Raw genomic sequence first — 23,373 nt, 5'->3', positions numbered from 1 at the left:
AGAAATTATCAGATTATTAAAACTTAAAAAAAATTATATAGAATGAAGATTGTTAAAAATTGCACAAAAAGTTCATACTAACAATTTTCAAAAAAAGGGGAATTTTTTTCGAGTGGTCAAAACCTGGTGTTAAAAATTTTGGAAGTCGACCAAAATTAATGTTTTTCTATTATTTTCGTACTTTAGTGTACGTTTTAATTCGGCAATTTACCAAAACTTTGACTGAAATTTTTTTTGAACAAACTAAAATATAGACTAGACTAGGCCTTTTTTGACGATACTACAACTTTAAACAAAAAACATTTATATTCGAAAAATGTACATTTGATGACCAAATTTCATATTATAGTAAAAAATTCGAAAAATTATAGTAAAAAATTCGAAAAAAATCTAAATTTTTTGATTTATTGGGAATTTGAAGATTACCAGTTTTTGCCACTTATCTGGAAGTTGTCGATATAAAAAGTGTTCCTTCGAATTTTATGATTTACTTATGTTTCAAATATAAATGGTCGGCAGTGCTATTTTCTAAAATAAAAGTGGCAAAAAGTCAGTAATTGCCACTTTTTGGCTGACAATAAAAATGCTCAAAATTTTTTTGAAAAGTTTAACTATGGCATTTGAACATGACAGTGTTGTAGTTTTTTTCAAAAAGTGGAAAAAAGTTTTGAAAAGTCAAAAAAAAAAATTAATTAGATTACCCGTATTTCCTTTTGCACTTTACGTTAAAATTTTATATTTTTGGTTACATATTTCAAATATATCAATTAATGTATAACAACAAAACAATAGAGAAAGAGATGACAAATATTTTCTCAGTTGACAATTTTTTGTACAGGACAGAGGGTAACTGAAGTAAGTTTCAAGTCTAAAAAAAGAAATAAAAACGTGGTTACTTGTATATAAACTGAAAAGATAATAGGGCAGAATAGAGAATTCAAAGAAAAAAAAAGGAAAAGAGCAAAAAATAAGTGAGGCGGAGGGGAGTGGACGCGGGGGGAGCAGCACCGAATAGAAGGCGTTGTGTGTCTCGGGGAGCCGTTTTAGGAGCAAACTGAGTGACGAGAGAGAGAGAGAGAGAGAGTAGAAGAGATGAGGGGGAAAAGCTCGTCTTCTTCCCGGTGAAAGAGAGAGAGAGAGAGAGAGAGAGACCACATCTGTTCGATATATATGGGAAAAGCACGAGAGAGAGAAAAGGAAGAGCCAAAACGATGAAAGGAGAGGCGACGAGACAGTTAGACGTCTCACACACACACACACTCTCTCTCCATTTTCATGCTTTTGCGTGTCAAGGGGCGGGACTCTTTACCCCTATTTTTTTTCGCGGGTTTTCTCTGCGACTCTTTTTTTTATCCCACCATTTTTTAAGGAGTGAGACGGAGCAGAGAGGTGAATGATTTGGTGGGATTAGGGATCTGATCAGGGCAGTGGGGGAAGTTGTTAAAAACGACTCCTATGGTGCCAAAATGATTAAATTTCATAGTAAAAAAATTCGAATTTTTTTTTGAAAATTTCTTATTTAGTCAAAAAGTGGCAATTTCTGTTTTTTGCCACTCTTTGTTTTTTTTTTAATTTTAAAGGTGGAGTAGCGCCAGTGGCTCCTATGGTACAAAACTGAACAAATTTCATGTTTGAATATTAATATTTAGAACATAAATAGACCATAAAATTCGAAGGAATTTTTGTTTAAATTTCTGATCGACGACTTCCAAAAAAGTGGCAAAAACTGGTAATCTTCCAAATTTCAAAAATCATAAAACTTTTTGAAAATGGCATTTGGCCATCATAAACTGATGCTGTATATTTTTTTAAAGTTAAATATTTTTAGTTTAAAGTTGTAGTACTTCCAAACTGAATATTAAAATAAAAAAAGCCCAAAAATGTATAGTTAGTTTGTTCAAAAAAAATTTTGAGTCAAAATTTTGGTAAATTGTGAACTTTGCCAAAAATATGAGCATTTGAGAACTAATTACAAGCCTCTATCATAAAATTTAGTTTAATTTTTTTTTGATTTTTTTGAAATAAAATATCTAAAAAAACAACATTATGTTGGACAAATAATCGCTGATAAACTACAACACCTGTAGAAGTCTATTTTAATTAAATTTGGAGTTTCCCGAAAAAAAACGTTTGATCTACTCGAGTCGTGTCTATTTAAATAGATTATTCAAATGTGCTTAAGAAGACAAATTTCGGCAAAATTGCCAAGAAGAAGCCTGACGTGACATCTTAAGGGATCGGAAAAAAAAATTTTCAATTTTTTCCGTTTTGGTAATAGGGGAAAAAGGGGAAAAATTGATAAATAAAAAGTGATAAGCAATGTGAAAATTTTTGGGGGGAGGTGTTTGGAAAAGGTGACGATGATTCATAGTTTAAAAATGAGAAAAATTGAATCATTTTGACCAGAAAATATGATTTTAACTGAAATTAAAAATGTTGCATTCCGTGTGCCTACACACCTACCTATCAGGGAAACCAATGCCCGAAAAACTTAGGAATCACAAAAAATAATATCCAGAAAGTTTTGGATGCAGAAAGACATGGCGAAGATGATTCATTTCTGACATAACCCCGCCAGAAAAAAAAAACAAAAAATCAAAAACAAATCTTGCAAAAATCACGAGTGTATTTAAGCAGTTTTAACGGAAGAAGATTGATGACCGGGCAACACCGAAAATTTTTGAAATATTATTTTATACAAATGAATAATAAATTCACAAGGGATTGAAGTTTTACAAAAAATTTGAATATTTTATCGATTAACAAATTATTTCTGTAAATCGACCAGTAGTAATTTTAAGGATTACTGTAGTTTTCGCTACGAGATATTTTGGGCGTCGAATATGTCGCGTAATACACATTCTCGGAGTTTCGGGTTCCTGTAGAAAATTCAATCTGCTCGTAGAAGATGCGAGCAGCTGCTCCAAATACGCAAGCACCCAATTTCAGAGCGGATTTTGCTACATGGCCTAGAAAAATCCAAAACTCGGCCAGCGAGTTATCGCTGATTTTTCACAGTACATGTTTCTGAAATTTGACGAGATTGATCGGGGTTTCTATACAGTGCATTTTTTCCACTTCTACGACTTTAAAGGGGGCGCGATGGTCCCGCCATTGGTCTCGCCACGCACCCCAAAAATCAATGGATGGCTCGTGTCGAGACCATCGCGCGTAAATGCGCCCCTTTTAAACTCGTAGAAGTGGAAAAAAAGGCGCTGTAGATTCTACAGCGGCGTTTTTTTGAGAAAATTCACCATGAAATGAGGGTGGCCGAGTTTTCTTATTTCACAGGCATAAGTGCCCCTCTTAAAAATACTTACTGCTAAAAGTTGAAGCTCAAAATGTCCAAAGTCCAAATGTTTATATAAACCTTTTTAAACGTCAACCTCCCACCCCAAAACCCACAGAAATATTTTCTCGAAATTCGATATTTTTGTGTGGTTGTTGTCATCGTCGCTTCCTCCTCCTCCTTCTTCTTCTTCCATCGTATTCTGGACGGGAGCAAGCTTCCGAAATTTCACGTCTTCCTTTCTTTTTTCTTCTTCTACTTCGTCGTCTTCTTCGTCGGAATGGAAGTGAGAAAAGGAAGACATGGAGACGAAAGTTCATCTAAGCCATACCACTTTTTTTTTCGGGAAGCCTCCGGTGTTGTTGGCACCCTTTTTGGAATGGAAAATACGGAAACGACGTTTAAGTTTGTAGAGGGGTTCTAATAGATTGGAAATTGGTGATACTGTAAAAATTCCGACAAGGAAAGTGCTCACTTTCAGAATTCCGAATGAACATATTACGTGAACACAACATTCCGAGAATGCGTATTGCACAACTTATTTGACGCGCAAAATATAACTATATCTCGAAGCGAAAACTACAGTAATTCTTCAATGATTACTGTAACGCATATTTCGATTTACGAGCTTGATTTTTGAATTGAATTAAAATAATTTATTTACTTACTTACTTAGTTACTTATCTTTAGAAAATATATGAATAGCTGGTTTTTAAGAACTGATTGAAAATTAAAAAAAAAAAAAAGTAATTTTTTTTTGGGAATCTAATTATTCAAAGTATAATCAAGTGAAGGTAAAAATGACGCAAAAATTCAAAATTCTCGTGGGCGCACTGGTTGGATTTAAAAGTGATGTTTTGATTGTAGCAAAAGATACAAAATAAAAAGGAAAAATAGACAAGAAAGATGAATTGTAGAGATATCATAGACGTCTTCTTGGGGGGAAAGAAAGATGAATGAGCAACACGGGGGCTTAAATAGTGTTAGAGAGAAATACTCTATACACAGAACATTTCTATAACATTACCATCCAAAAGTTTATTGAAATTAAATTTTATATGATTTTTTGAACATTGAAAAAATCTCATTTTTTGCCACATTTGTGGAAGTCGTTGATCAAAATTTTTTTCCAAATTTTATGGTCAATTTATGTTTCAAATAATAATATTCAAACATTGTAAATGCTTGAACATGTGCAATAGATTTCTCAAAAAATGGCAAAAACTTAGTAATTGCCACTTTATTAAAATTTTCAAAAAACTTTTGGCCATTTTGACACTATTGACAAAAAAATATAGGTTTTTCCCAGTGCCCCAAGTTTCTTTTAAAAAAACTCCTGGGTAAGAAAAAAACAAACAAGAGTTGTGGAACTAATAATCCGGAAAAAAAACATATGTCTACATCCCTCTTTACATATTTATAAAAAAGTGTGTGTATACGGGGTGGATAAAAAACGACGGCAGGGGAAAGGAATATAAAGTGAGAGTGACAGCAAGACAGGTGACTGAGACTGAGAGACTGCAGAGATATTATACAGAATAATAATCATAATAATATCTAAATTCAATTGACTCATGGCAGCAGCAGCTGTAGGAATGGAAGACCGAATGGTGTGATGATAAACAATGTCGTATTATATAGTCGTGGAACAATGAAACGGAACCTTAAAGGCAGTTGTAGTGGGTCTCACCACGACAGGCAGGTAGGTATTTTTGTGCCTACCTAAAAGCTCAGAGATTTTTGCTTCAAATGATAGAAAATGGGTCGTAATATCCAAATATATGTAAGTGTAAAAAAATTTAGAAATTTGTATTTTCTAAATTTTTATGATTTAAAAATTAATATCGAAAAAATTTTTTTAGTGTTTTTATGTTTTGGTAAAATTTTTTTCGTGACGGCCATGGTGATCAGCGATTTTTTTTTGCAAAATTGAAAAAAAAAATCAATTTTTTTCGGTTATTCTTTCATTTAAAGCAGGGGTGGGCGGAAATGTTTAATTTTTGGAAATTGCCGGTTTGCCGATTTGCTGTTTGCCGGATATCAATTTGCCGGAAGTTTTTGAGTGATTTTTTTAAAAGACTCTACCGTTTTGAAATTTTTTCCCGTTTTTTTTTTTCAGATATTGCAGTTTTTCCTTCAAATTCGGCAAATCGACAATTTGCCGGAAATTTTTAAAAATAAATTTGTTTTTAATTCCGGCAATTTGCCGATATGCCAATTTTCCGGAAAAAATCGAAAGAAATGCGCAAAACCACAATTTGCCGGTTTGCCGATTTTCGTCGGAAACGCCCGATTGCCGATTTGCCGGAAATTTTTCAAGTTAATTTTTTTTTTCAATTCCGGCAATTTGCCGATCTGCCGATTTGCCGGAAAAAATCGTTTGCCGCTCTCCATTGATTTAACGCAGAAAAAAACCCCACCTAACTAACAGTTTCCAAGTTTTGAAGCAGAAGCTCAGAAGTTATAGCTTCATCCAAGCTACCTAACGAAGTTAAAAAACCGGAAACTTTCAACTTTTGTTTCATTTCAACTAAAGTGAAACAAGGGTCCAAGTACATGAAAAAGAGTAATAAACAAGGGGTGAAAATAGAAAAAAAGAAGCCAATTTAGGCAAAAAGGGAGAGCGAGAAGCTCAGAGAGCCCCGGCAAAAAACTTGCACACACACACATAAAAAGGGCTTTTCCTGGACGTCTTCTACTTTTTTTTCCTTTTTTTCATGTCGTGAAAAAAAAGAAAAAAGAAAAAATGGAGGGAGAAAAAGGAGAAAAAGAAAAAAAAAGTTTGACGAAAAAAAAAAAGAGAAAAAGTATTGGTGAGAGGAGAGGAGGTTGTAATCAAGCCAGTTTCGGGAAAAAAGGAAGAAGTTGTTGAGGAGAAGGAAAAGAAGAAGAAGAAGATGCTCACGAAGAAGAAGATATGTTTGTGTTCTCCACAGGGGAATACGAAAAAGGAGAAGCCAAACTCTTCTAGGAATTTCGGAAGTTTGCATGCGAAAAGGCGTGAAGAACATGAACAAGATACATGGGAGTTTTGTGGGGATGAGCACTTTCTGCTGGACTTTGACCTTAAAAAAAATTATCGAATTGAAGTGCAATCGCGCTCCAAGGCTAAATGAAAATGCTCCGCCTCGAAACGTTGGGTCTCGCTAAGTATTGGCGGCAAACCCGTTTTGTTAATTTCACTAGATTTTGGCATGCCTTCACGGGGTTCCGGCCTTCCTCGTTGAATTTTTCGCGCTCCATTGACAATCGCCTGCCGGACAACGCGTGGGAAAGTTGGGTACTCAACTCGGACAGTTACATTTAGTTTTACAACCAAAACCGAGCCGCGGCGCGACACGCAACGCACCGTAAATCTACCCCAGATATGGCCGAGCCAAAATGGCCTAGTTTGGCAAACTCTTCCATTTCAATTTATGAGGAAAGCCAGAAATCCGTGTGTCTTTTTAAAGGCGCACGGATTTTTTTAGATGGGTCTCGGAGCACAAACAAAAATTTATGGTAGTATTTTTTTTAATTTGAAAACTGAGTTAAAACTATTTTAATAGAATTTTTAAAAGAAAAATAAACAAGGACGGAGCCGCAAAAATTCAAAAAAACGAGAAACTTTTAACTATAAACTTTTCTACGCGCGCCGAGACCCATCTGAATAAGTCCGTGCACCTTTAAGAAGGCCTATCAAATTCTAGTGAAACTACTATATTACGGGAACACAAAATTCTGAGAATGCGTATTGCACAACATATTTGACGCGCAAAATATAACTATATCTCGTGAGCGAATTCTTTAAATGATTACTGTGGCGCTGGTGTCGATTTACGGGCTCGATCGATAGTTCGTAATATTTTGTCATTGTTATGTTTTCTTCTAATATTTTATCGATTAATAAGTGATTTCCGTAAATCGACACAAGGACTACAGTAGTCATTTAAAAATTACTGTAGTTTTCGCTTCGAGATATTTTGCGCGTCAAATATGGTGCGCAATACGCATTTTCAGAATTTTCCTTGCATTTTTGGAAGATTTGTTACGGTCTCCAAAACTCGAAGCTGGAAATTTCTTTAAAATTACTGCTTTGCGCCCAATAAGTTTAGTTTGGCAGTGGAGCGCTATTGAATTTCCATTTCGAAAAGAGCACTATTTTCAGTGTGTCGTCAAATCGAAGATCTCGAAGCGATTTATTGAAAATTCAACGGCTGGTCTAAAAAAGGGTTGGAAAACATGTGGAAGAATTATTTGATAAATTTTTTTAAATAGAAAATGTTTCGTTTCAATTAGTTCCAAATACTCCCAAAATAGAAAACTACCAAACATCAGGCATCAGGTATAACTAGTTTATGCGGTGTTTCGAAGTGGAAAAACTAGGCAAAAAATATTTTCAAACTAAAAAAATTATTTGAATTTTGTCATTTCAACTAAATAAAACAAAATAAAATATATACTCTGCATCTCTCGGGAACACTAACACCCCACGTCAACGCTGTTCCCATCAATCAAAATGCGCGAAATTGGCTCATAAATCAAACGGCGAAAAACTAAAAAAAAAAAAAACTGAAAATATTGGCGGAAATGTGAAAAATATAGTCGGAGAGACAAGCTGTTATTCATGAGAAGACATTTTTTTTCGAATTTTAAAGTTTTTCGTAAGAAAAATGAGTAGTACCCGATTTTTAAGAATGTGTAATAATAAAAATTATGCAGAAGATATCATTTTTTGACGAAATACGAAATCTTTGTCAATCAATATGTGTGTCAAACAAGAATCAATGTCAATTTCCGTCTTTTTCCGCGGAAATCGGTCATTTTCGGAGGGTCACTTTGCTTGTGCTGTGACGTCACAAAAAATGTGGGTGGAGCTAGAGGCAACGAATATGCAATGCGGGCGCGCAGTTTTCGCAAGTGTGCGGCACGCGATTTATTTTCGAATAGTTTTTTCTCTGTGCAGTTTCCAACTCCTTAAATGCTTTTATCGATTTATCGACGATTTAATTTATTCATTTTCAATTTCCAGGTTGAAAAATGATGTCCGGGGGATACAAATCATCCGGAGTGGGCAATGATCGATCTCAACGTTCAGTTTTCGGTAGGAAACTGTGAATTTTCGAAAAAAAAACGTAATTTTCGCATTTTTCAGTTGGAAACATTAGCTACGATGTATCCGAAGACACGATTCGCTCCATTTTTTCAAAGGTAATTATTATTTTATTCTTTCCAATTAAAATACTGAAAAAAAGTTTTCAGGCAGGAAATGTGTTGTCGATCAAAATGGTTCACGATCGGGAGACCGGAAAGCCAAAGGGATACGGATTTATTGAATTTCCAGACATTCAAACCGCCGAAGTTGCAATTCGAAACCTTAATGGGTATTAAATATTTGAAAAATAAATTATTTATTCAATAAATGTTCAGTTACGAGCTGAGTGGACGTATTTTGCGAGTCGACAGTGCTGCTGGTGGAATGAATATGGAAGAATTCGGCTCATCGAGTAATGCTCCAGCTCCTGTCGAAGAGAATCCGTATGGTCCAGAGTGTGATGCTGGAAAAGCACCGGAGGTAGCTAAAAATGAGCGAAATTGGCCTGAAATGTCTAAAAAATAACTGAAATTGGCCTGAAATGTCCAAAAATGACTGAAATTGGCCTGAAATGTCTAAAAATGACGAAAATTGGCCAGAAATGTTCAGGAATGACTGAAATTGGCCTGAAAATGACAGAAATTTCCCTGAAATATCCAAAAATGGCCAAAATTCGCCTGAAATGTCCAAAAATGACCGGAATTGGCCTGAAATGTCCAAAATTGACCGAAATTGGCCTGAAATGTTCAACAATGACTGAAATCGGCTCGAAAATGACTGCAATTGGCCTGAAAATGCCCAAAAATGCCCAAAAATGAATGAAAATGACCGAAATTCGCCAGAAATTTCCAAAATGACCTACACTGGTCATTTTTTGTAATTTTCGTACTTTTTTAAAACAATTTTTGGTTCTCTTCGACCAAATTTTAATCATTTTTATTATTTTTTGGCAAACTTCGCTCTTGTTTAGTCATTTTTAAGCTTATTTAGTCATTCTGAACGTATAGTCTCAAAATGAGCTCAATTGTAAGAATTTCGTAATGAATTGTCTCAAATTAAGCTTAAAAATGATGAAAAATAGTCGTATTTGCACAAAAATGAATAGAAAATGCTCAAAAATGACGAAATAGGGCCTAAATATGCATTATCGAGCTCATTTTCTTTCTCAAATCACAAATTTTAGAGAATCTCCCAAACAGTCGCCTCCCTGGCTCCGGAGAAAATGTTCGAACTAATGAAGCAACTGCAAGAATCGCTGAAGAACAATCCATCGGAACTACACAAATTCCTGGTCGAGCATCCACAAATCGCCTACGCGGTGCTCCAAGCCGCCGTTGTCATGCGAATCGTTGATCCACAGACTGCACTTGGACTCCTTCATCGTAATAAGGCCGCCACGCTGACACCATTCCATAATACACCTCAAGGAGCACCGCCAATGGTTCAGCAACAACAGATGCCGATGCCACCGAAGCCAACATTTGCTCATCCTGGCCCATCTATGGGTCCTCCGATGGGACCACCTATGGGTCCACCTATGGGACATCCGCAAGCTCCTCAATACGGTCAAAATTACGGGCAACCAGTGGCTCCACAGCAGTACAAGCCACCGCCACAGCAGCAGCCACCAGTTCAGATGAGACCTCCAGTTCAGCAGCCACAACAAAATCATCAAGAAGAGCAGCAAAATGCGGAGCTTCTGATGCAAGTCATGCAGCTCAGCGAGCACGATCTTCAGATGCTTCCTGCTGGGGATCGTGAGAAGATAATAGAGCTGAGACAGCAGTTGAAGAGAAATGTCAAGTAAATATGGATCTCGTCTCTCGAGTATTTGTGCTTTTAATTCTAATTTTTCCGTTTTGTAACTATCGATTTCATGAAGATCACATTTTTAAATTCAACATTTGGTTTATTGCAACAAAATTAAATGAAAATTCAATCTTCTTCCATCGGCTCTTGGTCGGAGAATCTTTTATGCCAAACCACCATCTCAACCTCGTTATCGTTAATGATCACAGAAGCGAGAAGACCATCGGCTCGTTCAAAATCCATCGCTTTCTCGCAGTTTAATGATTGGAATGGTTCTTCTTTTCTGAAACAGAATTTAATTTGCAACTTTCAGGAAACTTTTGAAAACTTACGGGAAAATTTTCTGCCGTTGTTCGTGGTTCCATGGTTTCACATCGAGACCTTCCAGAATTTGCCCTGGAACTCTTCCATCAATCTCTTTCGAATGAACAATCAAATTTTCCAATTTCGCATTTGATCCTCGGGTCCAATCTCTGAGAATAGTATTCACGTCTTGAACAGTGAAGTTTAAGCAATAAAGAGAAACACGATTTGCCTCCAATGCTCGAAAATGCTCCGCTCTGAACCATGAACAGCCACTGAGTTCAAGGTGTTCCAGATCTTTGAAGTTTTCCAAATTTCCATTCATCGTAGAGATTAGGTTCATCGAAATGCCCTCACATTGTTGTATAGCCGACCAATCGAAAAGATCAGCAGATCCTTCGAAATCAGGTCCCCAGATATGAACATTTGAAATCGGAAATCTTATCAATTCAGTCACCCATTCAGCCGCCTTCATCATCTCTTTCAATGGATTTTGGCATAATGCAGTTTTTCTATTCAATTTCCTGATTATAGTCCTATGGTGGCACGATGTTGGTGGCACGAACTTCCATTCGAATTCCTTTTTCGAATAGAAAAATTTCAAACGAATGACGCATCGATTATTATTGATTTCCACCGAGAAAAACTCTACGTAGAGGTTCAGAGTTTTGATGAATTCTCGGACAATTGGAGAGGACAGCGCAAAGTTGATGCTGGAAAATAAGAAAATTGTTTTTTTCCCTGAAAAAAAACTAAAACCCACGTTGCATTTGGTCCGAGATAGGCCACAATTTTTGCCAAACTGAGCTCCGGGAGATTGAGTAGAGTTCTCTCCATTCTAAACTTTTAAGAGTGCTATTACACAAAATTCTTAGAATGCGTTTTTTCTGAGAATGCGTATTCCACAACATATTTGACGCGCAAAATATCTCGTTGCGAAAACTACAGTAATCCTTTACATGACTACTGTAGCGCTTGTGTCGATTTACGGGTTCGATTATATTATTCTCTTTTTTTTTTCTAAAATTTAAATTTGGCATTCTATCGATAGAGCCGGTAAATCGACACAAGCGCTACAGTAGTAATTTGAAAGATTACTGTAGTTTTCGCTGTGAGATATTTTGCGCGTCAAATATGTTCTGCAATATGCATTGTCAGAATTTTGTGTGTTTTAAAAATTTCTCGAGACCAAGGGTCGAAAAAATATCGAAAAATCGAAAAAAAATTCGAGTCTTGAATAATTTTAAGTAATTTTCAAACACATGTTTTGCGAAAAAAACCGACAATTTTTCGGCAACACCATTGGTCTCGACACGACAATTTTTGTAAAAATGTAAACGATTGTGCGCCTTTAACGAGTACTGTAGTTCGAAACTTTCGTTGCTGCAAATTTTCCATCGAATTTTCAGCGAATTTTTTCGACGAAAGGTTTTTTTTTAATGTAAAACATACGAACTGTTGAGAAAACAGGTAAAAAATCTATAAAAATTGAGAATTACAGCACTCTTTAAAGGCACATACTCTTTTGAGTTTCATCAAAAATGTCGTGTCGAGACCGGATACCGTTCTTTTGGGGATACCTGGAAAAGGCCTGGAGCTTAAGATAAGAATATGAAATATGGCAGAAAAAAACCAATCTTAAATAATACATTTTTTTCGAAACATAAGAAAATAAAAAGATTATTTATTCACATGAGATCACGATAAAAGCACCATAAAATTAAATTTATAAAATAGATCAAAACTCATAATTGTCTCCTGGAAACCTTTCATGCCAGAAAACAAAATCAATTCGTTCTCGTCCAAAAACAATTGTAGACAGAAGGCCGTCCTTACGCTCGATATCGTATCCGAGTTTGCAGTCAAGCGGCTTAGGTCCTCTGAAATTTAATTTTCGGATTTAAAAGTGGAGTACCGAAATCTGAGAAATATTTAAAAAATGACTCCCTGATTCCAACATCTAAGTGAAAAAATTCAATAAAATTTTCCTGATTTTATATTTGGGCTTGAAATCGCGAATTTCATTTTCGTACCCATGAGATATGTCAAACGCCGAATTTTCGCGTCAGAGTCGCCAGGTGTCGATTTACGAGATTTCAATATTTATTGGATGCTGATTTCTGTTTTTTCAACGAGTTTCCTTCATTTTCGTCGGTCTTTGCTAAAGGAAACTCGTTGAAAAAAACGGAAATCAGCTAGCAATAAATATTGAAAAGTCTCTGATAATTTGGCGTTTGAAAAATCTCATCGGTACGAAAATGAAATTCGCGATTTCAAGCTGAAATATAAAATCGGGGAAATTTTTTTGAATTTTTTTCACATAGATATTCGGAATCAGGGAGTCATTTGAAAATATTTCTCAGATTTCGGTACTCCAGAATGAATAAACGTACGGGTAGATTTCTTGTCGTCTGCCTTTTTCGAATCTTTTCGAGTTTAAATCTTCCAAAATCTGGACTTTATTGTATTTCCCATAGAATACAATCCTTCTTAGTTTCCCGTTTTTATCTAAGTTGCAGCAATCTTGAATAAATAGATTAGTCATCCAACTTGAAAAGTATGGTGTCTTGATTTTTAGGTATTTTGGGTTCCAAGCTTCCAAAGAACTAGTAGTGAACCAATTGCACTGATTGATAAGAAGAACTTCCAATTCCTTTAATTCAAATCGACATGGATTAGCAATAAACGTGTTCGTCAATTGAACCTTGTCGACTTGCTTTATTAATCTTGAATTCACTAATTCCTGCATTCTCCAAGTTTCACCATTGCCTGAGACACTAGAAACTGGAAATCTGATGACCTTCGTTACAAAATCTGCAGCCAACATCATCCTTTCATACGGAAACATCGTCTCGGAAATTGTTTTATTTCTGTAGTACTTTACTATCCGTGAAGTTTGCGACGGCATGAAAGCCCAGGAGAACTTTTTCTGATGATAGAAAAATTTGAGCTCAATTCTACACGATTCTCCGGAGATGACGAGCCGCAAGTCTTCAACGTATAAGTTGATGGTTTTCACGATCCGTGCACATTCTTCTGACGATAGAGCGAAGTTTACGCTGAAAATTAAACGTTTATTAATTGTAAGTATATCCGGGAATTTTGCAAAAAGCAGCGTCGCACAGAAAAAGAGGCGGAGCGTCATTTCGCAACCCCCGAACGGTTTTTTTTCGCATTTTCGGTGATTTATTACAAATATAGTTTTGATTTTTTTTGTTTAATTTTTTTTCGAATAAAGATGTTTTCCAATTTAATGATTATTTTTAATTTTACATTTTCGCATTTTTTCGATAAAACTCGCAGAATCGATAATTAAACTCACACTGAAGCGGGATCCGCTAATTGAAGAATTTTTTGTTGCCCCAAATAGGGCAACCTGAGGAGATCCATCGCGAAAATCGAGTGTTACATGTACTGTCAGTCTGAAAAAGATGTTATTTTAAATAATTAAAATAGTTTAATTCAAAAATAATCTGAATTTATAACACATTATGTCATTTTTGCCGCAAAAAATACTGTGCCAGGTCTCGAAACGACGGATTTTCGTTCACTGCAAAGGGGTGTGCGCCTTTTAAGAGTACTGTAGTTTCGAAATTTCGTTGTTCCAGAATTTCTATCGAATTATATAAATATCCCGTTTTTAATTTTTTAAAAAAATTCTTGTGAAAAACAAAAAAAAATCCGCAGTAGTCTCTTTCAAGGCGCACACTTCTTCGAATTTAATTGTCGTGCCGAGACCTCGGGTCCCGTATTTTCCAACTGTAACATAATATAGTTCAAGGGACAAAATACCAAAAACAATTGAAAAACCAGTGAATATAATTATTTTCATATATAAATTAAATGAAATACTGAGGAAACAAATTGTGTGCGATCCGAAACAAACCGCAACTACAACAAAAAAAACGGAAAAACACCAGTAAGAAGACGTAGTGAAAATAAATAAAATATATTGGAAAGGTGGAGGCGGGGGCGGGGCGGGGGATTCGATTTTTAGAGAAAAATGATCTACAAAAATCAACTAAATTCGAGGAAACGTGGATAACTACGAGTAAATTTATCGATTTTTTGAAGGGACGATAACCGTAGTGGGCAGGAGGAGAGAGAGGAGAGGAGAATAAACAACACTTTCAGAACAAAGAATTGAGACTTGATCATGAAATGTGTGGGTTCTAGTGGTTCAAAGTGTTCATTGCAGCATTGAATCCACCATCGGCGAAGGCAACGAAGAAAGTCTTGGCGCGAGCGAAGAAATGGACTAATAGAGCTGAAAAAAGTGGAATTAGAGATATTATTTTTAATAAGTTGCGATTTTTGCTCAGAAAATACGGTAGCAGGTCCGATTTTTTTCAAGTGCAAATATGTGTGCGCCCATAAGGATTACTGTACTTGCAAAATTCGCTTCGAGACCGGCTACCGTAGTTCTGAAGCTAAAATTGCGAAATTCCGCACCTCCAACACTGCGAAGAGCATCAGCAACGACTTGGAAAACCATCTTGACTCCAAGTACGAATCCTTCAAGAGCTGGACCAAACTGTTTTTGCCCGTTCTTCTTCCACCAAGCCGCAACGTTGTTCCACTGAAAATTGTGATATTTATATAATTTGTTAAACCTCTGTATCAAAGAATATACCGTCTGTTGAACGAATCTCTGAATTTTGACCCATTTATCCACAATCCAAGCGTGAATATTCATAGCAATCTTTTCGACTTTTCCTCCAACATCAGACTTGGCAAACTGCTTCCATTTTTTGCTGACAGCGGCTTGAACTGGAGCAACGTGTGGCTTGACTTGGTTGCTGAAAAAAACTATCAAAATTTTTATGGGATTCTTCAAATTCTCACTGATATCCTTGCAAGACTGATCCGTAGGCGGCTCTGGTGTTCTTAACAAATGCGGCAGATGGTTTGTTTCCAGTCGCCATCAATGTAAGATCCTTGCACAGTGGAGCAGTTCCAGGAATCGGTGATCCGAGGCCCTTGCAGTCGAGCGCGATTGCAACGGTGCTCGATGTTGCGACGACGATTGTCAGGTAGAAGACGCATGACCAGACGAATCCGAACACTGAAAAAATATCATTAAATTTGACTAAAATTCATGGTGCATCGAACTTCGAATTTTTTAGAAAGCTATAGAGAAAGAATGGAAATTGTTGCCAATTTTCCTCATTTGAATTACCGCGCTTTTGTCTCTAAACTCCGCCCATATAACCGTGCCGCACTTCGGCTTTTTTGTGCTGTTTTTTCAAATTTTTAGCGAAAAAAGTGTCAATTAATTTGCGTCGAAATTGAAAAAAACAAAAGTGCGGCACGGTTTTATGGGCGGAGTTTAGCGACACAAGCGCGGTAATTCAAAAAATCAAAATTTTACTTTTTTTTTAAATGTGGTTTTCTGAATTTTGAATACCTTTTTCCAGCATTCTAGACGTTTTTTTTTGCAGTTTTAAGCTAGAAATACTGAAAAATAACGTGGTTGCTTATTCAACGTAATCATACCGAGCATTGATAAGAAATATATGACGTTGGTAGGCTTGGAAAACAAATTGTTTTCTCAATGTCCCTTTAAGATTTGTGTAGATTTACGAGCTCGCGCGGGCAAGCTTGAATCCATTTTTCTTGCAGGATTTTGCAGTTTTTCGCTAACTTTTTTTGCATTTAACATGTTAAATTGGCAAATATTGACAATCTAAAATATAAAGAAAATCAGTTAAATCTTGCCCACGCATAGTACACGAGCTCGTAAATCTACACAAAGGGATATCGGCTCGGTGTTTCGCTTGAAAATGTCGAAAAATATAAAAATTTCTCAGATTTTTTTACATTTTCTGAAGAATCCACGTGGCTGCTCCGTCTTCTTCTGCTCATTCTTCTTCGGATGCGGCTCCTTCTTCTGCGATTTTGGCTGCTGGGAGTGGTTGTTCTTGTGAGAAGCGGCGTTGACAGTTTCGCGCTGCTGCTTGGCGTCTTTCTCTGGAAAATTTTTGGATTAAAAGTGTGGAATCAATTTTTTTTTGAAATTTTTGAAGAATTTGCTCAGAGCCCGTCCATTAAAAAATTTCCAAAACTTACTAGCCATCCTGTTCTTCGGAATCGTAATGTTTGAGTGGGAAGGAGAAAACTGAAAAAAAAAACGTAAATATTTGGGTGATCTACAGAAAATTATCAACAAAAAAAGTAAGAGGCGAGCGAAAAAATAAATAAAAAAGACATCAACAATCAAAGAACATTCGACAAACAAAAAAAACAACGAGGCAAACGTATCACAGAGGTCATCCACGTAGGTTTTACAACTTTTATAGTAAATATTAAGAAAAATATGACGTTTGTTAAGAAAAAATATTGTGATAAAGCCGGCGTACTACTCGAATTTCTTCAACTAAAAAGATCAAAAATCTAATTTCAAAAAAAAAAGTGTCAATCAAAAAGAAAAAGTTCGACGGGAAAAGAAGTGACGGAAGAATTTGTATCATCTTTTTTTGTTCCGCTCCTTTTTGGTAGACGCGGTTCGAAAGACTGGCAGTAGATCAAAAACTTGTAGGTCAAACAAAATATATTTATTTCAACTGGAGAATATAAATACCAATAGCTTTTCGATTATTACAGTTTGCGTCAATTGAACACTGAATATTTTTCAGCCAAATCGGCAAATTGCCGAAATTGAAAATTTCCGGCAAATCGGGAAATTGCCGAAATTGAAAATTTCCGGCAAATCGGCAAATTCCCGGAATTTAAATTTTCGGCAAATCGGCACATTCTCAGAATTGAAATTTCCGGCAAATCGGCAAATTCCCGAAATTAAAATTTTCGGCAAATCGGCAAACTGGCAAATTGGGGGTTTTGCGCTATTTTTTTTTTGGAAATTTCAGAATTTCAATTTCAATCGGCAAAATTCTACGCATCCTATGAATGCTCTTACATCTATTTTGAAAAGTAAGAAAATTCTATGAAAATATCTAAAGAAAATGGGAAAAAATTTCAAAAAGACACAATTTTAAGGATTTCCGTCTGATAAAAAAAATCCTTCTAAACATTTCCGGCAAATCGGCAATTGTGTCGAATTGCCGAATTTATCGACCAAAAAATTTGCCGGACGGCGATTGCCGCCCATCCATGATGTGAGGTACTAACAGGTAAGTAGGTAGGTAAATCCGATATGTTGCTAGTTGGACAGTCATCAATTGGAAAGGTATTGGAAGATTGCTGATGAGATAATGGGAAGACAGCCACTACTTCCTTGTAAATCTACGGGATCTAGGTTGTCTCTGCAGGTAATCTTGACCTTTTTGCAGAACATTTATTGGTGATGACTGCTCTAGCAAGATCTAGCTAGATACAGATAGATATATCTTGCTAGAGCACTCATCGCCAATAAATGCTCTGAAAAATGGCCAAGATTACCTGCCGAGGCAACAGAGATCCCGTAGATTTACAAGGCTAAATACAGCATTCTGCTTTTTTAAAATGAAAATGAAAAAAAATAGATTCTCAAAAGAAGCTCCATTTCACTTTCCATGAAAAAATATAGGTATTAAAAATAAAAATATTATATCTAAAAATACCATGTCTGCAGAAAAACCTAAGGATTATCAACTGGAAACCGGCGAAGAACAGGTATTCACACGTTCCGAACTGCAAAACAGCCACAATAACAACACTGACTATCCAATCGCTTAGTTTTAAAAACTAAACAGAGAAAAGAGGAGAGGGGGGTCACCGGTCGGACAGGCGCTTTTTCAAAGTGTCTGCGTCTCTATTGATCCGTGCACTGTCTCATTTTTCACATACACATACACACACACAAAACGTACGTGGTTGGTTGTGGTCAGTTGTGCAATCGGACTGCAAGTAGTGCAGTCGACCTTAGCAGTTCAACCAGATGAAAAATTAGAAAATGAACATGGGTATCGTAATTTTGAAAAAAAATTTGTACGTTATTTTAAAGTGGGTCTCGCCACGATCTCAGTCACAGTGGTCACTACGATACGACGATTCAATTCCCATCAGCTCACAACGGAACCAAAATGAAAAGTGATTCATCGTCAATGTGGTTCTCCTGCAGAAATTGTTTCAAATAATGGGAATTTTCAAATCGAATTTGCAGTTTTTTGCAAAAAATCATTTTACGACGCGAACTCATATTCCATCAGAAAACATGCTTAAAACAACGTGATAACAAGAAATCCGACACCTCCAACGAAGAAGCATCGCCGTCAAAAACGATGAGAAAATGCTGAGGAGGAGGACGACGAGTGGGGTCTGCCACAAACGGAGGTCTCGAGCTTCTCTATGTCTCCAATAGTTGCGTGCTCTTTCCAGATGCTCACAGGCGGCGTCGTCTTCGTATATAGTGAAAGGGGGAAGGATTTGAACACAAAAGGAATAGAAAATGACGACGAGAAAAAGGAAGAGAGAGAGAGAGAGCAAGAAATTGACAGATGCTGTGTGTGTGCCTTTATCCGCCACCTGCTCCTTCAATTTTATCCTCTGTATTCAAAGTATAATATTCGTGAATATTAATTGACATAATATAATTGTTTAAAAATTAGTTAAAATTTGCAAAAGTTACATAATCATCCGTTTTTTCTTTAACATGGCGATAAAACTAGCCAGTCTGGAGGAAATTTGCCTTTAAAAAAATCAAAATTGGCTTAAAAATCGATAATTCCACCGAAAACTGCCAGAAAAATGACACAAAAGCTGAGAAATTTCAATTAATATACAAATACATATATTAATTGAAAATTCTCAGTTTTTGTGTCACTTTTAAAAGTACTTTTCTGACAGTTTTCGGTTGAACTATCGATTTTTAAGCCAATTTTGGTATTTTTAAAGTGAATTTCTCCCAGAATAGCCAGATTTCTTACCATGTTAAAGAAAAAACGGATGATTATGTAATTTTTGCAAAATTTAACTAATTTTTTAACAATTATATTATGGCTAGTTATCTCGCCATATTTAAAGAAAATGTCAAAATTTGATCATTTTTTCCTGTAAAATTGAGAAAATCATCCAGGAAACTGCAGAATTTCCGGAAATTCTGAAAATGCGTTATTAATGGAAAACGGGCTCTGATATCTCAAATTCCAGAATATTTCTATAGTTTTTTTTCCTGCAAATGTACCCTTTTTAGCCGCCGCCTTCTCCTTTTTCTCCTGATTCTTCTTCATTCTCTCCTCTTCCTGGGCCTTCTGCACCTTGGCCTTATGCTTAGCTTCCTGGGCTTTCAGGCTATCGATGGCCTTCTTCTGCTCGCCCATATAAACGTCGACGACTTGCTTGGCAGCCTGCTTACACTCGGCATCAGTCCCACAGTTTCCTGCGATGGCGGCGAGCTTCGAGTTGAGCGGATTTTTCTTCAAATCCAGCCACTTCAAGGATTTTAAGTTGGCGAACGAGAGCGGCAAGTCCTGGAAAATATTGATTGATTTCTACATGCCTTAGCCGATTTTTTAAATACCTCTATTTGATTGTTATAAAGGTTCAAGTGCTGCAAGCTTGTCAAGAGCCCGATTCCATCAGGGAGATGATGAAGCTGGCAACTTCCGAAGTCTAACCTTAAAAGGGAAAAATTAAATTAAAATATACAAAAATTTTCAGCTTAAAACTCTTACCGAATAAGCTTAGTCATCTTGCAGAAAGATTCCGGCAAGAAAGTGATTGCATTTGAGCTCAGATCCAATTTCGTCAACCGTGGCAGTTGGACGATTGCATTGGGGAATTCTTGAATTCCGCTTGCCGATAAATCCAACTCATCATCTTCTTGCAAGTTTTTGAGCTCCGTCAGACTATATTTATGCGATGACATTGTAGTTTCACACAGAGAAATTCCCTAGAAATTTAAAAAATTGCGAAAAAAAATTTTTCGACACGCGGCATTGTTGGGATGGTAACGTAAAAGTGTGCATGTGAAAGAAGAGACGATAAAATATTAAAATAAATCTGGAGAAAGCTTTGAATAAAATGTATAACCTCTGAACTTGGGGAAAAAAAAGAAAATAGGAAGAAAAATCAGCAAACTAATTTGTGTGAATTTACGATAAACAACATGCGTATGCGGAATTTCGGAGCGTCGTTGTGGCATTTTGGAGGGAAGTTCAAATTTATGAATTGGTTTTGAAACAAATAAACCCAATAGGGCCCAAATTAATTTTCCAAATTGCAGTTTTGTAAGTAAAAATAATGGAATATTTTGATAGTTGATATAAACTATGGGTTGAAAACCATATTTTAAAAACTGAATTGAAAAAAAAAAACATCTTTATAATTATTATTAAATAGCACCTTGAAAATCGAATTGTACTCAACCTAAATAACTAAATATATGACAAATAAAATCAAAATATTATGGCCAAATTTGACGAGTTCGGTTATAAACAGGAAAAAAAAACACAAAAATTGAAGAAAAAAAAATTATAACTCTCCTTTCGGTTGCTTCTTCTCGGCTTTGTTCGATTTTTTCTCTTTTCTTTTCATTTCCTCAGCTTCTAAATCTTCTTTAACGCGATCCTTATCGTAGGAATTGAAAAATCTTTAAAAAAAACACATTTTTTGAGCCAAATCACGGTCTCAACACGACAAATTTGTTTCAATTGCGAAGAGTAGTACGCCTTTAAAGAGTACTGTAGTTCCTAACTTTCGTTTCAGCTGAATTTTCATAATTTTTTGATTAACAAATTCAAATTTAATATTAAAACACTATATTTCCAACGAATTGAAAGAAAACACTATGAAAATCGATTAAAAAAAAATCCCAGATAAAAAAGTTTGAGATTACAGTACTCTTTAAAGGCGCACACCTTTTCTCTTATAAGTCGTGTCGAGACCGGGTCCAGCCAAGAACTCTCATACTTTTCATTTTTCTCAATAAACTCGTGTTGTTGAGCCATTAGTTGCACTTTCTTTTCAGTTTCCTCATCAAAAATGCCAGTTTTGATAGAATAATTGTAGGCCCAGACGATCAAAGTCTTCAATTTCCGATCCTTTTGGATTTTCGTTTCGAAAAATTTCGAGAACGCTAGTGAGAGGTCTGTGAAGAAGGCGATGTTCTCGTGGAGCTGTAAAATGTATCATATTTGTGAGAAAATGTGTCTTTTCAAATTGAAGTTCAATCGCGCTTCAACGAAAAACTCCACCCCAATACTTGGGTCTCGTTAGGAAGTAGTATTTTTTCAAAAAAAAAAAAAAATCAAAACCATTTTTTTCAACTTCAAAAATATTTCCAACATCATTCCAACTAAAAAATTTCAATTCAAAAATCATTAGGCAAAAGTACGGTGGCAGGTCTCGACACGAAATTTTTTGTTAAATTCTAAACAAGTGTGCGCCTTTAAAGAGTGCTGTAATCTCAAAATTTTGTAGCAAAGAAAATTTTCATCGATTTTTCCTTGTTTTTCTCACGGTTTGTTAAAAATTGATAAAAGCTCCTTTTAAAGGAGCACACAATTTTTGGCAAAAATTGGTCGTTTCGAGACCGGCTACCGTACTTTTGGCGCCAAAATTGGCAAATTTCACGTCTGGGTAATATAAGTTTCAAAAACTCACCTTGGAAAGTGCATCCTTGAGCAGCTCACTACCGTGTGGGAACGGCGAATCCGATCGATGGGCGGTCCGTTCCAAAGCTTCTCGCGACTCTTTCAGCAGGTTTTGCACATTTTTCAAAACCTGAAGCACATTGAGATAAATTTGGTCACATTTAATAATACTCTTACATCTTCCAAAAACAATCTCCGCTTGTCTTTTCCAATTTTTTTAATCGACTCAATTGCGGTCGTATGCTCGATTCTCCGTTGTTTGAAGCTTTCGGTGACTGAAATAATCTAACGTTTTTTTAAATTGAATTAAAAAAAAACCAAAAAACTAACATAATTTCTTGTGATCAATATGCTCGGGCGCTTCTTTCGTTTTCAATTTAGCTGGATCCGAATGCGTTTCGCCTGTTTTCTCCTTGACATGATCGATTTTTGAGAGAACCGAGGAGACGACTGTCGTGAGGAGTAGGACGAGTTGGAAGGAACGACGCATTCTGGGTTGTGACCTTCAAAAAAAATGGAGAGAATTTAGGTTAGCAGGAAAACGGATAAGAACTTCTTCATTCAAACAACGAGAATTTGAATTCGTTAATAATTTTAGTTATTATAATAAAATGAACTAGAATAATATATTCTGCGACAGTAAAACTGAAATTTACAAAAATAAATTAGATTAATTCAAATAAAATAAACGTTTATGTTTATTCAAATATAACCTGTATTATTCAGATTTCAATACAATTCCAATAAGAAAACTGCAAAGGAAAACTCCAACTCTCCATTTCCCAATACATATCACCACTTTCCATCTCTGCGTCTCTACAGGGGGCAGTGTAAACAGAATATACAGTACAAATAAGAGAGTTAACTGTACAAAGATTTATCCTAGCTAATGGTAATCGTATATTAAGAGAACTAACTTTTTCCAAAAGAATACATTTTGCAAAATTTTCAAAAATTTTCTGAAATTTTTTTTTCAAAGAAACTACAGTAATCCTACAGTACTCCTACAGTGACCCCGACTCACTATCTCTCCAGATTCCAGACTTCACAGACTAAAATGAACTATAGACAAACGGATTGCGCGCTTTAATCTCATATTTGAATTCCCTCCAACACGAGAACTGCAAGACCAATCAGCGATTTTCTCGGCCTTCTCTTGAACCAATCAGATAGAGTGTGCAAAGATTGAAGACGCTGATTGGTTCAAATGTCTGCGGGGCTTCTGGTTTTGGAGGGAATTTGAGAAAAAAGGAGAATCACGATTATTTTACGATTCTTTTTCGTTTTCAAAATTGTTAAGAATAACAAAATTAGTTTGAAACTTTAAACAAGTGAACAAATTATTTGAGCGAACCGGCATATTGCCG

At 35.9% G+C, this 23,373-nt stretch overlaps 5 protein-coding genes and 1 non-coding gene across 7 annotated transcripts; 1 reads left to right on the top strand and 5 right to left on the bottom strand.

Moving 5' to 3' along the window:
* Positions 1-109: 109 nt before the first annotated feature.
* F56A8.10 lies at positions 110-224 on the bottom strand. Its single transcript, NR_101869.1, has one exon. It is a non-coding gene; the product is annotated as an Unclassified non-coding RNA F56A8.10 (non-coding RNA).
* Positions 225-8,300: 8,076 nt separating this feature from the next.
* cpf-2 (RRM domain-containing protein) lies at positions 8,301-10,252 on the top strand. Its single transcript, NM_067333.5, has 5 exons — positions 8,301-8,372; positions 8,424-8,479; positions 8,531-8,652; positions 8,699-8,843; positions 9,547-10,252. The coding sequence occupies exons 1-5, from the start codon at positions 8,309-8,311 to the stop codon at positions 10,168-10,170; spliced, it is 1,011 nt and encodes a 336-aa protein (NP_499734.1). The 5' UTR covers positions 8,301-8,308; the 3' UTR covers positions 10,171-10,252.
* F56A8.5 (F-box domain-containing protein) lies at positions 10,252-11,318 on the bottom strand. Its single transcript, NM_067332.9, has 3 exons — positions 11,239-11,318; positions 10,505-11,188; positions 10,252-10,455 (listed from the first exon to the last, which is right to left on the bottom strand). The coding sequence occupies exons 1-3, from the start codon at positions 11,310-11,312 to the stop codon at positions 10,299-10,301; spliced, it is 915 nt and encodes a 304-aa protein (NP_499733.1). The 5' UTR covers positions 11,313-11,318; the 3' UTR covers positions 10,252-10,298.
* An 827-nt stretch (positions 11,319-12,145) lies between these two features.
* On the bottom strand, positions 12,146-13,897 carry F56A8.4 (F-box domain-containing protein). Its single transcript, NM_067331.6, has 3 exons — positions 13,798-13,897; positions 12,869-13,534; positions 12,146-12,355 (listed from the first exon to the last, which is right to left on the bottom strand). The coding sequence occupies exons 1-3, from the start codon at positions 13,863-13,865 to the stop codon at positions 12,214-12,216; spliced, it is 876 nt and encodes a 291-aa protein (NP_499732.2). The 5' UTR covers positions 13,866-13,897; the 3' UTR covers positions 12,146-12,213.
* A 381-nt stretch (positions 13,898-14,278) lies between these two features.
* Positions 14,279-20,304, bottom strand: F56A8.3. Of its 2 annotated transcripts, NM_001379979.3 has the most exons (8): positions 20,087-20,304; positions 19,933-20,029; positions 19,597-19,882; positions 16,296-16,445; positions 15,321-15,540; positions 15,109-15,274; positions 14,928-15,054; positions 14,294-14,742 (listed from the first exon to the last, which is right to left on the bottom strand). In NM_001379979.3, exons 1-8 carry the CDS (start codon positions 20,278-20,280, stop codon positions 14,648-14,650), a joined length of 1,335 nt encoding a protein of 444 aa, NP_001366989.1. In that variant the 5' UTR covers positions 20,281-20,304; the 3' UTR covers positions 14,294-14,647. The 2 variants fall into 2 exon arrangements, with proteins under 2 accessions (NP_499731.1, NP_001366989.1); NM_067330.6 differs by lacking the exons at positions 19,597-19,882; positions 19,933-20,029; positions 20,087-20,304 and adding an exon at positions 16,545-16,593 and having other exon boundaries at positions 14,279-14,742.
* Positions 20,305-20,724: 420 nt separating this feature from the next.
* F56A8.9 (CAB39 protein) lies at positions 20,725-22,509 on the bottom strand. The gene is made up of 5 exons (NM_001268263.3): positions 22,337-22,509; positions 22,184-22,281; positions 22,017-22,136; positions 21,324-21,529; positions 20,725-21,003 (listed from the first exon to the last, which is right to left on the bottom strand). Exons 1-5 carry the CDS (start codon positions 22,494-22,496, stop codon positions 20,886-20,888), a joined length of 702 nt encoding a protein of 233 aa, NP_001255192.1. The 5' UTR covers positions 22,497-22,509; the 3' UTR covers positions 20,725-20,885.
* Between the last annotated feature and the right edge of the window lie 864 nt (positions 22,510-23,373).

This window comes from Caenorhabditis elegans, chromosome III (assembly GCF_000002985.6).
Source record: "Caenorhabditis elegans chromosome III".
Classification (NCBI taxonomy): domain Eukaryota; kingdom Metazoa; phylum Nematoda; class Chromadorea; order Rhabditida; family Rhabditidae; genus Caenorhabditis; species Caenorhabditis elegans.
The sequence above is the reverse complement of the archived record's forward strand: the minus strand, read 5'-3'. Positions and strand labels throughout refer to the sequence as shown.

What these genes read in the sequence shown, in the direction of transcription:
- cpf-2 (NM_067333.5), top strand. Translation starts at nt 8,309, where the DNA reads ATGATGTCCGGGGGATACAAATCATCCGGAGTGGGCAATGATCGATCT. An exon ending in TTCGCTCCATTTTTTCAAAG is followed by an intron (nt 8,480 to 8,530) that starts GTAATTATTATT and finishes AAAAGTTTTCAG; the next exon opens with GCAGGAAATGTGTTGTCGAT. An exon ending in ATGCTGGAAAAGCACCGGAG is followed by an intron (nt 8,844 to 9,546) that starts GTAGCTAAAAAT and finishes CACAAATTTTAG; the next exon opens with AGAATCTCCCAAACAGTCGC.
- F56A8.5 (NM_067332.9), bottom strand. Translation starts at nt 11,312, where the DNA reads ATGGAGAGAACTCTACTCAATCTCCCGGAGCTCAGTTTGGCAAAAATT. An exon ending in TATCTCGGACCAAATGCAAC is followed by an intron (nt 11,189 to 11,238) that starts GTGGGTTTTAGT and finishes CTTATTTTCCAG; the next exon opens with CATCAACTTTGCGCTGTCCT. An exon ending in CAACGGCAGAAAATTTTCCC is followed by an intron (nt 10,456 to 10,504) that starts GTAAGTTTTCAA and finishes ATTCTGTTTCAG; the next exon opens with AAAAGAAGAACCATTCCAAT.
- F56A8.4 (NM_067331.6), bottom strand. Translation starts at nt 13,865, where the DNA reads ATGGATCTCCTCAGGTTGCCCTATTTGGGGCAACAAAAAATTCTTCAA. An exon ending in TTAGCGGATCCCGCTTCAGT is followed by an intron (nt 13,535 to 13,797) that starts GTGAGTTTAATT and finishes TTTAATTTTCAG; the next exon opens with CGTAAACTTCGCTCTATCGT. An exon ending in AGACGACAAGAAATCTACCC is followed by an intron (nt 12,356 to 12,868) that starts GTACGTTTATTC and finishes ATTAAATTTCAG; the next exon opens with AGGACCTAAGCCGCTTGACT.
- F56A8.3 (NM_001379979.3), bottom strand. Translation starts at nt 20,280, where the DNA reads ATGTCATCGCATAAATATAGTCTGACGGAGCTCAAAAACTTGCAAGAA. An exon ending in TTTATAACAATCAAATAGAG is followed by an intron (nt 19,883 to 19,932) that starts GTATTTAAAAAA and finishes AATATTTTCCAG; the next exon opens with GACTTGCCGCTCTCGTTCGC. An exon ending in AGAGATTCGTTCAACAGACG is followed by an intron (nt 15,055 to 15,108) that starts GTATATTCTTTG and finishes CACAATTTTCAG; the next exon opens with TGGAACAACGTTGCGGCTTG.
- F56A8.9 (NM_001268263.3), bottom strand. Translation starts at nt 22,496, where the DNA reads ATGCGTCGTTCCTTCCAACTCGTCCTACTCCTCACGACAGTCGTCTCC. An exon ending in GGAGATTGTTTTTGGAAGAT is followed by an intron (nt 22,137 to 22,183) that starts GTAAGAGTATTA and finishes AATGTGCTTCAG; the next exon opens with GTTTTGAAAAATGTGCAAAA. An exon ending in TTTATTGAGAAAAATGAAAA is followed by an intron (nt 21,004 to 21,323) that starts GTATGAGAGTTC and finishes TTTTTTTTAAAG; the next exon opens with ATTTTTCAATTCCTACGATA.